Genomic DNA, 20,546 nt, shown 5'->3' on the forward strand with positions numbered 1-20,546 from the left:
GTGGGACCATTCATATAATGTGTTGTGTCTGTGAATGTAATCTCAAGTGTAAGTGATGAAAATAAAAATCAATAGCGTTTATTGTCTTTTATTTATAAATGCGTTCTAGGTTACATGATTTATTGTCTACGCAATACTGGTTGGTTTAAGGTCAATTAAAACTATGATAGTAAAACACTCCCATAAATTATTCTTGTCATACTTGAAAATGATCATCCATTCTATGAATTTGTTTTAGTTAAACTACTTGACCCACAAATACCTAATAATCAATCAGTCATTATTGTTTAGTTACTGACACAATGATCAAAATCTATCATCAACATCATTATTTAAATATAATCGATATGTTTACTCCTTCTAACTACGGGGCCAGCTCTTGAAAGCTGGAAGGCATTCACTGTTTCCACCTTTCGCCTTATCATCCCTCTTCCACCTTCTCCAATTCCAGCATCCTGTCCTTTTCACACGTATCAGTTCTACTTATTTTATCTTTCAACCCTTTAAAGTGGCATTCGATTTCATACAACGTTTTTCCATTCGTCTCTGGTAGTAGAAAGAATAAGAACGCGCCACAGATTGCAATACATAACCCGTAAATGCAAAATGTTCCTTTCACACCAATTGCAGAAAATGAAGAAGGCGCAGTTTTCACAACCACAAAGAACATCAACGATAAAGTCAATCCAGAAATGCCACTGCCTAAAGATCTGTACGCCAAAGGGAATATTTCTCCAGCTATCGCCCAAGGTATAGGCAAAATTCCTAATGTTTTACCAAATATGTATAATAAAGTAGGTATTACGGGTGTCCATTTGTACGGATCAGGTATATATCCGAAGTCTCTTAAGTACAAAAGTATAGAAGTCGTAAATAAAGATATGACACTAATATATATGCCTAAAAACAAAACTGTGCGGCGGTTTAGCTTATTGACGACTATACAAGCAACAATAGCACTGACAAACCTCACAACATCTACCATTAACATGCTGGTATAAGCCTCTATATGTCCACTAGTCACTTCATTCATCATTGGAACGGTATAAGACGGTACAACAGTCATGCCAGATACTTGGAAGAGTATAAACATGCAAACCATAATAAACGTTGGCTTATAAAACTCTGGTTTTCTAATAACATCAAAATAATACTTGAATTTTGAGACTTTTGGTGTATTTGTAACCGTTTTCCTTTGGCTATTGAGTAGGACTTCTAGCTCCTTTTCAGAATCGTCGCCATATCCTCGCAACCATCGAAAGGATTTGCGGCATTCGTTGAATTTCCCCCTGGATGCTAAATATGGTGGGGTTTCAGGAGATAATGAGATCAGGATTAGAGAGATCACGTAGCAGCTTCCGCAGGCGATGGCAGCTGTTCTCCAGTAGAGGATTGTGCCGAAGACGTGAGCCACCAACATGCCGGTGGCAAAAGAGAACGCGATGGTAGCCAGGAAGACTCCTCGATGTTTGGGCGCGGAATACTCAGCAATGGAGACCGGGGCGCAAGCCGCCTGTAACCCCATTCCAAAGCCCTGAAAACCAAAACAAATGTCTATCAAGCATAAGCAATTGAATAATAAATTAATCCTATTAATATTATAAACGTTAAAGTCTTTTAAAGAATTTAACGTTCACGACACTTAGTTTACTTTGCACGGAACTGAAGTTAAGGCTCGAGTCTCGAGTGGATTGTAAGTTAAGTTTTGTGCGGAGGTGCGTACACGCGTTAGCGATGAACGGAGCAGAGAGAGAAGAGAGTAACGGAAGTGTCATGGCGGGCGTTTTGCATTTCCGTCTTGATGGGAGTCTATGGCTCTAGTGTTGCCCGACGTCACGCCTTTGGCGTGTACAATTTTGTATGGATGTTTGGATGGTTGTTACTCTTTAACGCTACGACTGAAACGATTGCTGAAATTTGGAATAGAAATAGATTTTATTCTGTATTAACACATATGCTACTTTTTATCTCAAAAAAATCCATGGATTCCCGAGATTTGCAAAAACGTATGATTTTGACGACTCTTTCACGTCTCGACTACTGAACCAAATTAGCTGAAATTGGTATTGAGATATATTATAGCCTGGATTAACACATAGGCTACTTTTTACCCCGAAAAAATCCATGGTTCCCTAGGGATTTGTGAAAAACTAAATTCCACGCGAAAAACATACATTATTCCAAAAATGAATCTATTTAATATAACGCAATTAATGATTAGTCAATTTATTTTGGTAAAGTTATTTTTTTCTAATTCATCATCAACGAAGCGGGTAAATAAAGGGTACGAAGTCGCGGGCGTCTTCTAGTCTTAAGAATAAATCTATCGCCAAATATTTTCGATGTAAATTTTTGTAATCTACATAAATTGTATTTTCCCATATGCTTAATATCAACGTTATAAAGCGTAGGAAGTAAAATAATGTAAAAAAATATACAGGTTGCTCCGCAGTATTTCTCACAACTCTAGTATGATCTTTAAGAAAAATCAATTGAAAATGTATATAGAAATTATGTTCTAAACTGAATATTTTCAGAGTAAAAAATATTTTATTTGTAAATAGATCTTAAATTTTGTCTATCATATCGCATCTTTTTATTAACCAAACTTATTCATTGATAAATATTATGAAGCAGCTTACTACTAAAGTGCGGAGTGCCAGTTGTCTCGTCAATATCGACAGCCTTACCACTACGATATTTTAAAATGCAAGGATAGATGAAGGCGTGTATAACATGGATAGTCGGGATTATTTAAGTTAATTTGTATAAAAACATAAAAAGTTTTTTTTTTTCAGTTAAAAAAAAATAGTTATGCAGTCCGGCACTTATAAGTGGACTTGCTTTCACCTTGAAGTTATGGGAAATACTCCCGAGCACCCTGTATACTGAAATAAATATTATAAGGACCGAGAGATTGTGATAGCCAGACATACTTTTTCAATTTTTTTCTTTACAAGCCAGACATACTTTTTCAATTTTATTCTTTACAAGTTAGCACTCATTGTATGAAAGCTGAAAATTCTTCAGTCTATACTCTTCTATTATCATCATCATTATCAACGCATATTCGGCTCACTGCTGAGCATGAGTCTCCTCACAGAATGAGAGAGTTTAGGCCTATAGTCCATCACACTAGCCCAATGCGGATTGGCAGACTTCACACACGCAGAGAATTAAGAAAATTCTCAGGTATGCAAGTTTCCTCACGATGTTTGTCCCTCATCGTTTGAGACACATAGGTAACTGCATGCCCCGGACCGGATTCGAACCTACGTCCTCCAGAATTGGAGACAGAGGTCACATATCACGGCCTGTGTCTTCTATCGGTAGGTATTTTTATCTGATTGTGTGTGCAGTAGGCTTCTTAATGGGGGTTTGGGCGAGCGCAGAAGAATTTTCAAAATCGGTCCAGTAGATCCAGAGAAACTTAAAATAATACATTACAATTAACTAAAATAAAAAGGGAAAAACAATAAAATAACAACGTGAGAAGAAAAAATATTAAAAATAAAATTATATCTTATACATATGTATATAAAATGAGGTATATCTAGCTCTCGCAGGCTGTGGGTCTACAACGGATCTGTGACGAAACCCGTCGCACGAGATAAGTAATACCACAGTCAATATGTCAAGGTTAATGTAACTTATCTACCTACATACTCAATAAGTTATCAAAATGTTTAAATTATTGAACTCATACGTTGAACAAATCACGAATTTTCTTAATATCCTACCTTATTAACTAATTAAAAAAATCCATCCACACCTCTATACTAACATTATATAAAGAGGTAAAGTTAGTGGTTATTGTAGGGGTTAATCTCTGGATCTACTAAACCGATTTTGAAAATTCTTTTACCTATAGAAAGTCACGTTGAATGTTGTTTGCGAGTGTCATGGCAACTTTATTATATTTCTACCACCATTAAAGTTACTTACCTTAACAGAATATAAGTACTTTTTGAGTAAAATTTTGATAGGGTTCGTTATTCGAGACGTTTTTAAAACAATATTAGATGCTAACGTGGAATTTAGTTTTTCACAAAACCCTCGGAAACCATGAATTTTTCGTGGTAAAAGTAGCCTATGTGTTAATCCAGATTCTAATTAATCTATTTCTACTTCAAAATTCAGGTGATTCGGCTTAGTAGCCGAGGCGTTAAAAGAGTACAAACATTCATACCATCCAAATCATCAGGTTTTCGCAAATCTCGAGAATCCATGGAATTTTTCGGGATAAAAAGTAGCGTATGTGTTAATCCAGAGTAAAATCTATTTCCATTGCAAATGTCAGCCAAATCGCTTCAGTAGTAGCGGTGTTAAAGAGTAACAAACATACAAAAAAACATACATCCATACAAACTTTCGCGTTAATTATTAGTAGGATAGTAATCGTAGTTATGTATATGGAGATAGTTAATTAGGACATAGGTAACATTTAACAAGTCAATGATAAATAATAGATGCTTTAAACATATTCTTAAACTGTTTCGACGGCCTCCGTGGCGCAGTGGTATGCGCGGTGGATTTACAAGACGGAGGTCCTGGGTTCGATCCCCGGCTGGGCCGATTGAGATTTTCTTAATTGATCTAGGTCTAGCTGGTAGGAGGCTTCCGCCGTGGCTATTTACCACCCTACCGGCAAAGACGTACCGCCAAGCGATTTAGCGTTCCGGTACGATGCCGTGTAGAAACCGCAAGGGGTGTGGATTTTCATCCTCCTCCTAACAAGTTAGCCCGCTTCCATCTTAGATTGCAGCATCACTTACCATCAGGTGAGATTGTAGTCAAGGGCTAACTTGTAAAGAATAAAAAAAACAATTCTTAAACTGTATCAACCAATATGAATATCATGTGATACCGATTTTTCATACGTACCTACTATAGGTAAAGTTTGTGTGTGTTTATTTACGTACCTACTAATGTTAAATTGTAATTATTTTCACTTGACTCGGATGACTTCTGATAAATTATTCTGCGCGCGTTCCCAATCACCAATACGAGGAGTAGGTACGCATACATATGAATGTACTCGTATATCCTTAAATAATAACCTCACTAAATTCATTATCATCATATCAGCCGATGGACGTCCACTGCAGGACATAGGCCATTTGTAGGGACTTCCAAACATCACGATACTGAGCATCCAGTTAATCCCTGCGACTTGCTTATTGTCGTCAGTACTCCTGGTGGGTCGACCAACACTTCGCTTTCTAGTGCGGGATCGCCATTCCAGCAGTTTGGGACCCCAACGTCCATCGGCTCTTCGAACTTCGCGGTGACTTTGGTTCTTTTGCCAATCTCCTCATTTCTGATTCGATCACGCAGAGATAGCTCGTTCCATCACTGTGTGACTCTGAGCCTTCTTATGAAAGCTCATTCGAAATTCACCAATAAGTAAATACCTAATTAAATTATCTTGTAATTTGTGAATGAGATTATTTAATTGATTTTAGTTTTAATATTTTTTTTTAAATTGTCATCATTATCATCAACGGATAGACGTCCACTTAGACTTAGTAATGACTTCTCGTAAGGACTTCTTGAGTATACATTTAAAATGAAAAATCTAACCACCTGCAAAGATCTGCTGATCAGCAAAGCCTCTGGGCTTCTAGCAGTCAGCAGCAGCGCCCAGCCGCCCATGGTGGGCAGCGTGCTGAGCTGGTTGGTGAGTCTCCGCCCCAGCTTCTGCAGACAGAACGGCGCCGTCAGGATGCCCGAGATGAGGGCCAGACCCAGGATGGATGCTGGAATTACAAAAAGAAATAAAATTAGACTTATTTTATTCAACGGCAAGTTTTTTTTTTCTTTATAAGTTAGTAGGTAAGACTTCAATCTCATCTGATGGTAAGTGATGATGCAATCTAAGATAGAAACGGGCTAACTTGTCAGGACGAGGATGAAAATCCACACTCCTTTCGGTTTCTACACGGCATCATACTGGAATGCTAAATCGCTTGGCGGTACGTCTTTGGTAGCCCTTCTGATGTTAAATCACAGTTTATATTTTATCCCGTACGCAAGTGAAACCGCGGGCGTCGGATAGTATATTATACGGAGAGGCCAGCCCCTTTAGCCAAGTGGCACGTCGATTCTGTTTCTACTATCGCTAACGCTTCGAAAACTAGAAAAATAGTAAAAGGAATGACATTTCATATCGACAGGTCACGTGGTAAGACCTGTCATTTCCAGTCTTGTTTTCGAAGCGTTAGCAATCGTAGAAAGATAGTCGACATGCCACTTGGCTACAGGGATTGGCCCGGTAATTATTGTATCTCCACACAAGTTTTTGCTGATATCTGATAGCTTGATTGTTTTTTGTTACCATTGAAACAACTTACGCAATAGCAATTGAACACCGACACACGTCAGATGACTCGCAAGTCATCACGTAAATGTCGAGTCATTATAAGCCGAAGACAGAGAAGTAAATAGACGCGTATTTGTGTATCTTTAAGGCAAGAGTTGAATAGGCAAGCGCTCTCCAATATAGATCATCGTTTTTCACAGGCATGATTATGGTCTTTTTATTGACAATGATTGTCCGTCATTTTATTTCGTGGTAGAGGAAACACCTCGAGCAGGTCCCAGGACTTGTGACCTTGGGAGTAGGTTTAAGGGATCCTTTCAGAATGCATCAACATTCACATCCCCTACCCGAAATGTTCTCCATGCCCACACTAAACAATTTATGATTAACTAGCTGACGCCGCGCGGTTTCACTCGCGTGGTTCTCATCTCCGTAGGAGTACGGGATAATGTATAGCCCATAGCCTTCCTCGATAAATGGGCTATCTAATACTGAAAGAATTTTTCAAATCGGATCAGTAGTTCCTAAGGTTAGCGTGTTCAATCAAACAAACAAACCCTTCAGCTTTAAATATTAGTATAGAGTATAGATATAGATTATTACAACATAAAACATTATCAATAATTACAACACAAAACATTACTAATAATAACAAAAAAACATTATTGCATAAAATCACTAACGCGACTGGCAGCGTGACGGTGTCTACGCTGCCTAACAAACAACCGAGCTCAAGTCATCAAATACCCTCTTATTTATACCAACGCTGATACCTCCCTTCCACAATAACATAATGCATGTTAATACCAACTGTAATCGAGGAACTCGTAACAAAATACTTTGTTCCGTGTCTCTAAAGTAGTTCCGCTTGAAAATAAATTTTAAAGATTCAAGTAAGGAGGTTTTTATACATATACAGTATACATGCGATACGATATGCGTTGTTTAGCAAGTCACGGGTCGGGTGAATTATAGTAAACACTGTAATTATGTGCTCACGACTTAAATTGACTCAAATTACTTGTTTGTTGCAATCATAGTAAATTATATTCCAGAGTCAGTATTTTATTTCAGTTGACATTACCTACATGTCACATAGTAGATGGCCCATCTAATGGTAGGAAGGTATGTGGAAAAAACATCTCCTGACTTTTACTAGTATGGGCTTTAATAAAATAGTTCTTAGTGCAAACTGCAACTGCAAGCCTAAAGGTCGTAGCACATTAGAACCACCCGAGACCCGACCCGCATCGCTTCGCCTCGAGTGGTTAGTATTCTTCGTATTGATTTGTATGGGCATGCGCTCACTCCAACACTTCTTCGACTTCGAGTGGATCACTCGATGATAGCTAGGTGTGACACGTGACCTAGGGCCAAACGCTTGTAGACTACTCGGAAATTCGTTGACCACGCGAGTTTCTGGTGACTAGTGACGACGTGTCGCTCATCCGTGGTCTACCTCTCGACTACAAGTGGACGACTACACTGGACGACTCTCGACTACGCATAGAGATGTGACATATCTAGAGATGCAAACAGCTCAAGTTGCCTCACCTATCCACGACTCGTGGTCGGGAGTCAACCGCACGGCGGAGTCGGGTCGACGCAGTTGCTTCTGCAACACTCCGGTGTACGCTAAGTTGGCGGGGTCGACCACGCATAGAGATGTGACATATCTAGAGATGCAGTTGCTTTAGCAACACTCCGGTGTACGCGAAGTTGGTAGGGTCGACCAACGTATAGAGATGTAACATATCTAGAGATGCAAACAGCTCAAGTTGCCTCACCTATCCATGACTCGTGGTCGGGAGTCAGTCGCACGGCGGAGTCGGGTCGACGCAGCTGCTCCAGCAGTACCCCGGGGTACGCGATGTTGGCGCCGGTGCCGATCATGTACATCACCACGCCGCTCACCGCGAACAGCTGCACAGAGCACTTAAATCTTAGCACAGAGATAACAGCTGCACAGAGTACTTACAAGAACAGGGGCCTTACCACAAGCTTTAAAATCCGCGCGTTTTCATAATGCTTCGACATTTCGTACCCTGAGGGTCATTAAGCTTAACGCAGGATTGTTTCGTATAGCGATTTTTGACGATATCGAGTAATTTTACTCAATTCGTACCACTGAGTAACATTATTTACGCCCTTAAGTAAAATGGACAGATATCATGATAGTTTTGCAAAAAGTTGTGGTAAAGTCGAGTTTCAAAAACAGATCTTCCGGTGAGATTTAAACAACCAACATAAAATTACCAGACTGCTTAAGCTTAAAAAGATGGAGTATAACAAGTATTATAGTTCGCGTGCCGAATGATGATCCCTGTGACGTTTCAACTGACGGCTGTATTAGTCATGCGAAACAATTTCATAACAGTCATAACATAAAGTCGATAACAGCTTGACGACGTAACTTTTGCAGTACGTGTACGTGCTGCCACCTAAATTAAGTCGTCAACTGTCAGTTGAAACGTCGCAGGAATCATCATTCGGCGTACGAAGAATAATAGTCAGGCGGGGGGAAGGACTGCGCGAGTCATCGCTACCCTCCTCCTGGCCCGCGCGTACCATCGGGAGTGTTACGAACGAATTTGCTTAGCTATAATAGATAATTACCTGTCGTAGAAACGGCGACACCGGTTGTTTCTGCGGTTTCTCGGACTCAGCGTTCCTTGTGGATACGATTTCAATCTTCTTTTCCGCCATATTTTATTGTTATTCAATATTATGGCAGACGAGTTTGCATCGTTGTGATTTGGACTCTGTAAAGAAAAAAGTGTCCATTTCAGGTCCACTTCTTAAAATTTAAATGGTACAAGACCATTTAAATTTAAAAAATACAAGGAATTTATTATTGAAATTAAAATAAGTTAATACATCTAACTAAATAAAGAGAAATAAATAAAATTATAACCCAAGTTTTTAGTTATATCAAGATGGCGCCCATATAGCAACTATGACATGACAATTGACAGTAAACGTCAAAACGACTACTGCGTTGAAAATGTCATCAATCCGCCATTACTACCTAATATCAGTGTTGCATATCTTGAGAGAGAATGAATATTATTTCAAAAGAATTAAAGTAAATTCTGTATAATCTAAACAAGTTATTTTTTTATTTTCGCCAGGATACAATTACTGATCCTGGGCTCCATACAATTTTGGACCATCTCCTTCAAAATAAAAATAAAATACCTTAGAGGCGACGGACTATGTGTTTGTTAAACTAATAAGGCACGCATCGTTGTAATAAAGTCGAAAGTAATTAACATCTGCGTTCGGTTTCTATGGTAAGGGTTTTTATTTGGCTTTTGGCCTCTACCTAACTCTATTCGTACAATAAACATATATTACAGAAACGTCAACCCTACAGATGATTTTTTGTATTATTTTTTAAAATAATATTGTAGCGAGGAAGGCTATGTTATCCCTGTATTCCTAAAGGCGGGTGAAACCTCGCGGTGTCAGCTAGTAATAAATAAATGTAATGGGGTTGGGATGGAAGGTTACACTGACTTTCTACCGATCAAAGACGCGGGCGTTATACTACTAACAGTGAAATTCATAGACGTTGTAGGGATCATTCACCCGCTGAGTGTTTTTTTTTTTATTCTTTACAAGTTAGCCCTTGACTACAATCTCACCTGATGGTAAGTGATGATGCAGTCTAAGATGGAAGCGGGCTAACTTGTTAGGAGGAGGATGAAAATCCACACCGCTTTTCTGTTTCTTTCGACTTTTCGATATCGTACCAAAACGCTAAATCGCTTGGCGGTACGTTTTTGTCGGTAGGGTGGCAACGAGCCGCGGCCAAAGCCTTCCACCAGCCAGACCTGGACCAATTAAGAAAATATCAATCTGCCCAGCCGGGGATCGAACCCAGGACCTCCGTTTTGTAAATACACCACGCATACCACTGAGGCCGTCAAAACAAATAGAAGGTAAATTCGACACTCAGCGGCTGAGTGCCGCCGGTGCCCCTACAACCTCTATAAATTCCACTGTTAGGTATATTTAGGTATTTAACCTATTTACTCAACAGTTTGAACACTTTATCGCCGTGTGAACCGAAACACAATAGGGATGATGACAGTTTTTTAAATTGTATATAAATTAAGAGTATACTAATAGCAAAGCAATTTTGTAAAAGTAACAGCACAGTAAAGATATTACAAATATCTTTTCTGTGGTAACAGGGTATCTGCGATCATTACTTTCGGAGCTACAGGGATTTAAAGGGTCAGATTTGCGACGCTGCCGCGGTTCCCTGAAAAACGCCCCATACAAAATGGCACGAACTAATGACGTCGTAGGCAATGTAATGATCGTTAGATTTGTATGGGCGTTCAAACAAAATTACTAATATATTTGTTATTTGTGCGTTGATGTTTATAGTTTATTTATTGAAAAATGTCACATTTAATGTAAGGAAGCTAAAACTGTATGAATTTTCATCTAATTACGACAAAAGATTTTTAATAGATTTTGAAATTTTATAATATCATTTATTTTGCAAATATCCAGACAATCTTTGCTTTTTATGTATAAATTAGTTAACATTAACCTTATTTACCCAAATGTATCATAAAAAATCAATATATTCAAACCTAGTCATCATACCCATTCCACTGTTAGGTATATTTAGGTATTTAACCTATTTACTCGACAGTTTGAACACTTTATCGTCATGTGAACCGAAACACAATTATATTGTTATCGTTGTCATCGATTTGATTCATCGAACGGTTTATTTTAAAATATGCTTCGTTAATTTAAAACAAAAGGAAGTTTTCCGTAGAACAATGAAATAAAACCGTATTATTCCGTGTATATGATTAAGTATATAAATTATTCCTTAAACGTCCGTATAATATAATATTATAAAAAAGCTTAAGTGGGATTAGTACTCGCGCATGAAGGGTTCCGTAACATTGTCTATAATAAAGGCAAAAACATCATCATCACCGTTTGTGGTAAAAATAATTAAAATAAATATATTAATTACGGGAGGCTCTTGAGAGACGATAACCCAATGTATCTGAGACCTCTTCCTTCGATTCGGAGGGCGTAGGTTTGAATCCAGTCCGGGGCATACACTTCCAACTTTTCAGTAGTGTGCATATTAAGATATTAAATACGTGTCTCGAACGGTGAAAGAAAAACGTCACGAGGAAACCTGAGAATTTTTTCAATTCTCTACGTGTGTAAAGTTTGCCAATCTGCATTGGTAAAGCTTAATCTCACTCATTCTGAGAGGAGAGTCGTGCTAAACAGTGAGCCGAATATTATGGGTGAAACCGAAAGGAGTGTGGATTTTCAACCTCCTCCTAACAAGTTTGCCCGCTTCCGTCTTAGATTGCATCATCACTTACCATCAGGTAAGATTGTAGTCAATGATGAAAGGAGGCTCTTAAATATGTATTTAAGTATTTGTTACTTTATAAACCTTATAAAAAATAAATTAAAATACCCTAACCTTAACTTAACCCTAGATAAAATTTTGCATTTTTGAAGATCTATATTTAACAACAACAACAACCTACTATATATGATAGATGAGTAAAAAAATCATCACCACTTTACATGAAGGGACAAAAAATATTTTTCAAGATTTTATTTTGTTTGACTTGACTTTGTCGGCGTTTTAATGAACATACTCATGCTAACTTACAGCTTTCTGGTAGTAATAATTTAGTTTCTGAGCTAAACAAAGAAACAGGCAGGACAGACTTACACGGCGAAACTAATTATAATAATATTGTTGACTGCCGAACCCTAAAAACGCACTGTCTCCGGAGGACAGTTTAATACGTAAAAAATATCTAATAGCCAGTGCTGCCATTACAAAATAAGGGAGGAAATGCAATTATGCATTCTCAATTGAAATTTATATCGCAACCAAGCGAAGTCGTAAATCGCTAGCTAGTAACCTAGTAGGCATATTGATAAGGTAGGTAATAATAGTAATAAATACGGTGGTATAGAAATTACACGATAAAGAGTTTAGTAGTAACAGCTGGTTGCCGTGGCGAAAGGATTGCGTAACCCAGGTGTTGGCAACCTATTCAGTTGGAATAGCCAAAAACTATAATTTACATCGAGTTCGTAAAAAGTCAATACTATTTCTTTGCCAATATTTCAGAAGTCAGATTTTAAATTAATAACAGATTTTAATTTAAAGAAATGATGTTTATTAATTTGTCTACATAATACTTATAGATAGTATTTTTTTCACAATTTTCTTGGAATGCCTTTTAAAATTAGTCTAAAGGTTCATACTAGTTGGTGGTAGACATCGTACAAATACCTCCACACATAAATTCACAGTGCACAATTTTTAATAAAATCAAAACTAATATTAATAAAAGGACCCAAAAACTACTGGATCATTTAAAAAAAAATCTTTCACCAATACCACAGGACGTCTGTTAGTATAAACAAATATTTTAAAACGGTAATGTTTATGATGTTGTAGGGAAAATCTCTGGATCAACTCAAATAATTTTGAAATATTTTATCAATTTTTCCCCAAATTCCTATGAGAACGGGAACTACGCGGTAGAGACCGCAGGACGTTTGCTATAATACTTGCAGGAACTTGTCATCGAAAGTCGCAGGTTGCCGACACCTGACTTAACCGATAAACTGTGATACTTACGTGAAGTGAGTAAGTAAACTTTTTTTTACTGATCGTTCCCACTATGATGTCTACTGAATAAAATGGCTTAGTAGTGTGAACTTTGGGACAGACTGCGTTTTTCTTTAACACTCAGTTGATTGTGATAAAAAACACAGTAGGTAGACCAATCTAGGTCTCGAACCTAGGACCTCGGCTAACCACTGGACCAACGAGTTGCTAAAATTATTTTATATTTAAACTAGCGGACGCCCGCGACTTCGTCCGCGTGGAATTCAGTTTATCACAAATTGCGCGGAAACCATGGATTTTTCGGGATGAAAAGCCCATGTGTTAATCTAGAGTTACATCTATTACCATTCCAAGTTTCACCCAAATCGCTTCAGTAGCCGCAACGCAAAGGAGGAACAAACAGACACACTTACACACAAACTTTCGCCTTTATAATATTAGTGTGATAAGATGATTTATGGCATTGACGCACGTGGCCTATAAGTTTTAATTAATTTAAATGTCCGTCGTGGTTATCAACCCATATTAGGCTCACTACTCAGCTCGAGTCTCCTCTCAGAATGAAAGGGGTTAGGCCAATAGTCCACCACGCTGGCCCGATGCGGATTAGCAGACTTCACACACGCAGAGAATTAAGAAAATTCTCTAGTATGCAGGTTTCCTCACGATGTTTTCCTTCACCGATCGAGACACGTGATATTTAATTTCTTAAAATGCACACAACTGAAAAGTTGGAGGTGCATGCCCCGGAAATTTATTATTCATTGTACTGCCATTTACTTACATATGTACTATTTACTCGTGACGTAATCAGCTTGGAGTTATTAAAAACAAACACGACAAAAATAATTAAAAAGACAGGTACTTTATCTCACGAGTGATTTCATAGAAAATAAATTACTGTTCAATGCTATATGTCTACTATGTGTACATAGAATTAATAACGTGTGATTTAGATATTTCATTTTATTAAGAACTACCCGACGCCCAGCGGTCTCACCTACGTAGTTCCCGTTCCCATGAGAATACGGGGATTAAGTGTAATAAAATTATCTTTTTAACATAAAAATGGAACCGACTTCAAAGAAGTTTTATCAGTTATTTTAATTTTAACGCAAAATTACTAAACAGATTTTCGTGAAAATTAAATAACCAATCTGAAAATACACTTCAAAAAACAATTGAAAAATGATTAATAAATGACGAATTTGTGTAAAAAAAACGTACGCATCGAATTAATCCTCCTCCTTTTTTTGAAATCGGTTAAAAATATATGCGGTCAAATTGAGAAACCTCCTACTTTTTTTGAAATCGGCTAAAAATAGGATTTCTTCCGGAAAATTAACTATAGAAGTTTATATAATTGTGTTTCAACCACAGAACAGACAGCACTAAGTCTAAAAGCTAATCTGTGGTTTCAACACCCTATTTTTAATTAATGTTATAATTTAAAATGTTCATACGGTTGATTCAATGAACAGACTAACAAAAAATATACATACATAGGTATAAAAAACTTAAAGTAATTAAATATGTAATTAAAGCAAAGTTTTTACATGTATCAGGTATGAGGAAGTTAGGGGCATTGTTATAGACTGCTTGTACACTAATAATAATTAGATATATGTACTATATACCTACAGGTACTATACATATATAAATAGTTAGTTATTCTAAGAGCTCTGCCTCATTAAGACGCCATGGCGACGTCGTCGGCTACGTATCCAACCCGTTAATATTGAAATGTATGTTACCTAACTCACTTGGCGACGGTTTGGCAACGTCGCAAAAATGGAAGCGTGGCCACGAGCTACAGGTCTCTACGTGGCTTCTGGATACTCTGGCGGCTTGGCGACGTTGCCAGTATAATGTACACGGTAAACTGCACATTATACTGGCTCACTCAGTCGCCATTTTGGACGCTCGCTCGAAATAGTACCAAGTTGATGTTGTAAATAATGAGTTTCGATACTGAAAAATTTATAATAGAAATTTAAAACCGTCCTTGTATATGGGATAGTTTGTGTAATGAGTATTCTGATCGTAACTTCGTATTTTCGTAAATCTCCATACGGTTTAAAAAAATACCACTTCGGCTTCGATCTGACATAAAAGGATGAATCCATAGTTTCTTTAATTTCTATTTTTCTACGATGTTGATAACAAAGAAGTGTGATTTCTTCTACATCCATTCCTGACGATGTAATGGAACTGACTGTCGAAACGCCATGGCCACTCGATTTGGCGACCTTCGGATGCCAGAAGTAGCCAGGCCTGCGTCGCTGGCGACGTCGCCATGGCATCTTAATGAGGCAGAGCTCTTACACGTGATATCACATTTTTAGTATACACATTTACATACGAGTATGTAGCTACATACGATAATACGTAAGATTGGATTTCCTTGCGAATAATCAAATTACAGTAGTAACCATCATTTCTAAAAAAAACAGGGAACTTAACGTTAATTTTCTTTTTCTTTTTAAATAATGTAGAGTAGAATGTCCAGAGGGCGTAGTGGCAGTTTGATACTGTTACTATCGCGTTAACGTTAACGAATTTCTAAGGAATTGAAACAGCGCCATTTAGTGGCACTACTACACAACTGTGTGCCTAGTGGGAGTTTTCAATATTTTCATACTGTCACTGTCGCGTTGACGTAAACGCGACTTTATATGGAATTGAAACAGTTGTGCAGTAGTGCCACGAGATGGCGCTGTTTCAATTTCTTAGAAATTCGCGTTTACGTTAACGCGATAGTAACAGTATGAAAATATTGAAAACTCACACTACGCACTGAGTTGGTATAATATAACACTTGGAAATGCAAATTAATGGTTTTGGTTTTTGGCTGAATTTTGGTTAAGATTTCCTACGAGTATTTTCCGCCATCTTGAAAAAGGTTGAATTTTGTTTTTTTTCATTTTATAATAAAAAAACTGAATTCAACTCTTTTCTGTTGAGATACAGAAATTTTGACTAATTACTTTTTGTTGCTTTTTGTACGCTCTACAATTAAGGTCATTTACAGTTTTTACCTATCATCAATGCATCGTTATTGAGATATCCAGATATCTCAATAACGATGCATTTCTAAGCCAAATTTTATAACCTACCGACTGTTGTATAGATATTGCACGAATCTTTAAAATATCACCAACTAGCGGACGCCCGCGACTTCGTCCGCGTGGAATTCAGTTTTTCACAAATCCCGCGGGAACCATGGATTTTTCCGGGATGAAAAGTAAAATCTATATCCATTCCAGATTTCAACCAAATCGCTTCAGTAGCCGCAGCGTAAAAGAGGAACAAACATACTTACATACTTACGCACTTACAATATAACTTTCGCCTTTATAATATTATATTATATAGTGTGAGGTGTGATATTGCCCTCCCAATTAGCTGGCAATACTGTTATATGGAATGGATATCAAAATTCTCATGCGGTCAGGAATAGAACCCAAACGAACCCAACTCTTGGTGTTGGGTCCGTTTGGTACCTTTACCGGAAAGCTGTTAAAGCTTCGATCTGACCTTAAAGCAATCAAAGCACCGTTTCCGTTCTTTCTACACAGTTCCGTTTGTTACCGTCCCTTCAAGTATTCAATGTCATTATAGAGAGCTTACTATTATAAGTTCACTAGCAGTCGCCTCATGGTTTAACCCGCATAGTTCTCGTTCGTGTAGGAATCAGGGGATAAAATATAGCATGTTATATGGTGAAGATATAGCTTTCTTATTGTAACACAATTTTTAGAATCGGTTGTGTAGTTTTTGAGTTAGTCGTAATAAACAAACCAAAAATATCAATTATCTCTTTATAATAATATTAGTTTAGATTATTATCATAATTATCGTCATTGGTTTATTAAAATAAATAATAAATCAGGCAGGGTCAGGTTTTGCTCCATATTAGACGCGAGTTGCAACTTAGATCCATTGTGATGCGCTTATAACTTGATTATGTTTTAGATATTTATTCATAAATAGCACAATCAATTATTTATACTAGCTAAGACAATAATATTTAACTAGGCTAAACTTATTATAAAAATAAATTATAAGGAAATATCATTATATCTACAACTATAAAATTAAAATAAATTAAAATGGCAAAGATTGTCTGGATATTTGCAAAATAAATAAGATTATAAAATTTCAAAATCAATTAGATTTTTTTTATCATAATTAGATGAAAATTCATACAGTTTTAGCTTCCTTACATTAAATGTGACATTTTTCAATAAATGAACTATAAACATAAACGCACAAATAACAAAGATATTAGTAATTTTGTTTAACCGCCCATACAAACCTATCGATCAGCGAGCCAACGACGTCACTAAATCGTGCCATTTTTAACCGACTTCAAAAAGGAGGAGGTTCTCAATTCGGTCGGTATTTTGTGTATTGTGGCTTAGCACCGCCTTCATACTGATCAGCAGGTAGAACATATTATGATGTTATTTTTCACTTTTTAGTTTAGTGGGTACGTTTTTAGGTTTTGAAGTCGGTTGTATTTTTTTTATTAAAATTTTTTGTATGGAGCGTTTTTCAGGGATCCGCGGCAGCGCCGCAAATCTGACCCTTTAAATCCCTGTAGCTCCGAAAGTAATGATCGCAGATACCCTGTTACTTTTACAAAATTGCTTTACTATTAGTATACTCTTGATTTATATACAATTTAAAAAACTGTCATCATCCCTATTGCGATTGAAATTCTTTGCGCGGGAAAGCTGCCCGCCCGAGGGTCGCCTGTTACGTCTGAGGCGTTTACTTATCTCCTTGTGGAGAGTCTGGGCGCTCCTGATATAGATATTAGATATTTTGTTTATTGTAAAAGAAGTAGTCAAAAGGCCCGACCATAAATATACTTGTTTTTTTAGAATTGCTAAAGTTTGTATGTACTCATCACTGACATGTTGTGTTGTGACGTCATCCTAGGAATGGGCCAGTGATGAACTATATCGGGAATGAACTGAATGAATATCGGACTCAAAGAATAATTTAATATTTTATAAGTATTAGGTTTATGTTATGGTGTTAGCGGAATAGGAAATTAAACTTGTTCGTTACGTGCGGGTTTCCGTAGTACCTACTTACCTATTGCCTGCATTATTTATTATATATTATAATTTTTATATAACTTTTATTTAGTATTATAAGTATAGATTATACGTAAAAGGAATTAGAAGGATATAAAAAAGTAGTGGTTAGCCAAGGTGGCTTCGAATCTTCGAGGCGATTCGGCCCTTACTTCAAAAGGGGGTACAACTTACAAGGGATGGGGTAGTCACGTTTTACCTTACATAGGTTATAAGGCACGGCTGCTTCGGTAGATTTGCCGTCCAAACATTTTTGTCTCACAGAAATGAAGAAAAACATGATATGAGCATTACACATTACGTTTTGGGCTTAGGATCCTTATTATATTGAAAATTTCGTAAAAGAAGAAGCTCAGTAAATATTTCAAAGCTCCACCCAGGTATCAAACCCAAGACCTCGTGATTCAAAGCCACATAGATTAACCACTGGACCGACGAAGTAGTTTTGCGTTTTGAAAATATTTTTGTTTCGAGATTGGCCATAGATTTTATAATATAAGTTGTCAGTAGCGTGTCAAAACTAAGGCGAACAAAATCGGCTAATATAACTTAATTAGTCACGTCGTAGTAAACAACGAAAGGTTTTTAAATAAATACCTAATACCTAAAAATTGTATACAATATATCGAGTTGGTAGTTTATACTGTAAAAACTATACATACATAAATATAGGTATTAAACACAAAATTGTTCTGTGTGGTAGGAGGCTCCGGCCGTGGCTAGTTACCACCCTACCGATAAAGACGTACCGCCAAGCGATTTAGCGTTCTGGTACGATGTCGTGTAGAAACCGAAACAGGGTGTAGATTTTCTTCCTTCTCCTAACAAGTTAGCCCGCTTCCATCTTAGACTGCATCACTTACCATCAGGTGAGATTGTAGTCAAGGGCTAACTTGTAAAGAATAAAAAAAAGTGTGCACTCAGTGTGTATTAGCTAAATTAGGATCACTTTTTGTGGTGATTTTGTAGGTGACATACCTACCTATCTATAGTATAAAATGTCGTCGAGTTTGGCACAATTATTATTATTATGAGTCAAAGGTTTATTAAACGAAATACCACCAAGGTTGTTAACCAACCTTACTGAGAGATAACACAGATAGGTTATTTAAATTAGCAATTCAACAATAACCAAATTAAAGATTTACAAAATTGACACCTCACAAAACCGCGCAAAAAGAAGTTAATAAGGAAAATTAATGTGCAAAAACTAGAAAAAACTCAAGTTGCGTTTAAGTAGTATAATTTACATTTTTTTGTGACCATTATACCACATCTACTGTGATTATACCTTATCTAGGAAGATATATAAAATAATAATATATACCTAACGTTATATTAATTCATAAATGATCGAAATACACGTCGTTTTCGTGAACTAAGATGAACACGAGAGTGGTTAGAGAGAGATCATCATGAACATACGAGTGTGTAGAGAGAGTATTTGAAAATGGAACGTAAATTAAAAAAAGGTTCATTTACATTTCTCTAAATTATTTATACAGTTTATAATCACGTAATAAATTAATCGAAATATTTGACAGAACACGGAACTTAGATGAACAAATTTCGAGTGTGTAGAGTGAGTATTTTAAAAATGGAATGTTAATAAAAAAAATCTCTGTTATATTACGTCGAACAAAATAATATATTAATTGAAATATTTCACAGACTACGGAAATAGGATGAACATACGAGTGTGTAGAGAGAGTACCTATTTTAAAAATTGAATGTTAATAAAAAAAAAAGGTTCACTTACATTTCTCTAAATTATTTAAAAAGAATTTAATCACATAATTAATTAATAGAAATATTTCACAGATCATGGAACTTAGATGAACATACGAGTGTGTAGAGAGAGTATTTTAAAAATGGAACGTTAATTTAAAAGAAAAAGGTTCTCATTTCTCTATTATATTACGTGTAGCGAACGTAATATATTATCGTAATAAAATATTTACAGATCACACAAACTAAGATGAACATGAGAGTGAGTAGAGAGAGTATTTTAAAAATGGAACGTCAATTTAAAAAAAAGTTTCACTTACATTTCTATATTATATTACGTATATTGAACGTAATATATAAATCGAAATATTTCACAGATCACGGAACTGAGGCACCATATTGTAGCCACAGACCCAATGTGGTCGCGCGACGCGGTCACACTGGCAGAAAACACGATTGTGTGTGTGCGTGTACATGAACTTGAATATTAAAAAAAATGGCGAAGCGATTCGCGAAATAAAAGGAGGTTCCGTATAATCGCGAATGTGATATTTGATATTTGAGTTTACTTTTATCCAATAAATACTATTGCATTAAATAGCAGGCTATTTTGAGACTTGAATACTCATACATTTTAATTTAAAATTTTGATTAAACGCTCGAAAACGTTCGAAATCTTTGTCATTACGTTAAGAAAGTATTGTTTAGGTACTGGTTATCGCCTTTCAGTTTTTTT

The 20,546-nt window shown here is 36.6% G+C and overlaps 1 protein-coding gene across 1 annotated transcript; it reads right to left on the reverse strand.

Annotated features, from left to right (window-relative positions):
• Window positions 1-72: 72 nt before the first annotated feature.
• On the reverse strand, window positions 73-20,280 carry LOC112051393 (facilitated trehalose transporter Tret1). The gene is made up of 5 exons (XM_024090005.2): window positions 20,131-20,280; window positions 8,939-9,084; window positions 8,110-8,245; window positions 5,587-5,759; window positions 73-1,534 (listed from the first exon to the last, which is right to left on the reverse strand). The coding sequence occupies exons 2-5, from the start codon at window positions 9,026-9,028 to the stop codon at window positions 422-424; spliced, it is 1,512 nt and encodes a 503-aa protein (XP_023945773.2). The 5' UTR covers window positions 9,029-9,084; window positions 20,131-20,280; the 3' UTR covers window positions 73-421.
• Between the last annotated feature and the right edge of the window lie 266 nt (window positions 20,281-20,546).

Source organism: Bicyclus anynana, chromosome 25 (assembly GCF_947172395.1).
Source record: "Bicyclus anynana chromosome 25, ilBicAnyn1.1, whole genome shotgun sequence".
NCBI classification, from domain to species: Eukaryota; Metazoa; Arthropoda; class Insecta; order Lepidoptera; family Nymphalidae; genus Bicyclus; species Bicyclus anynana.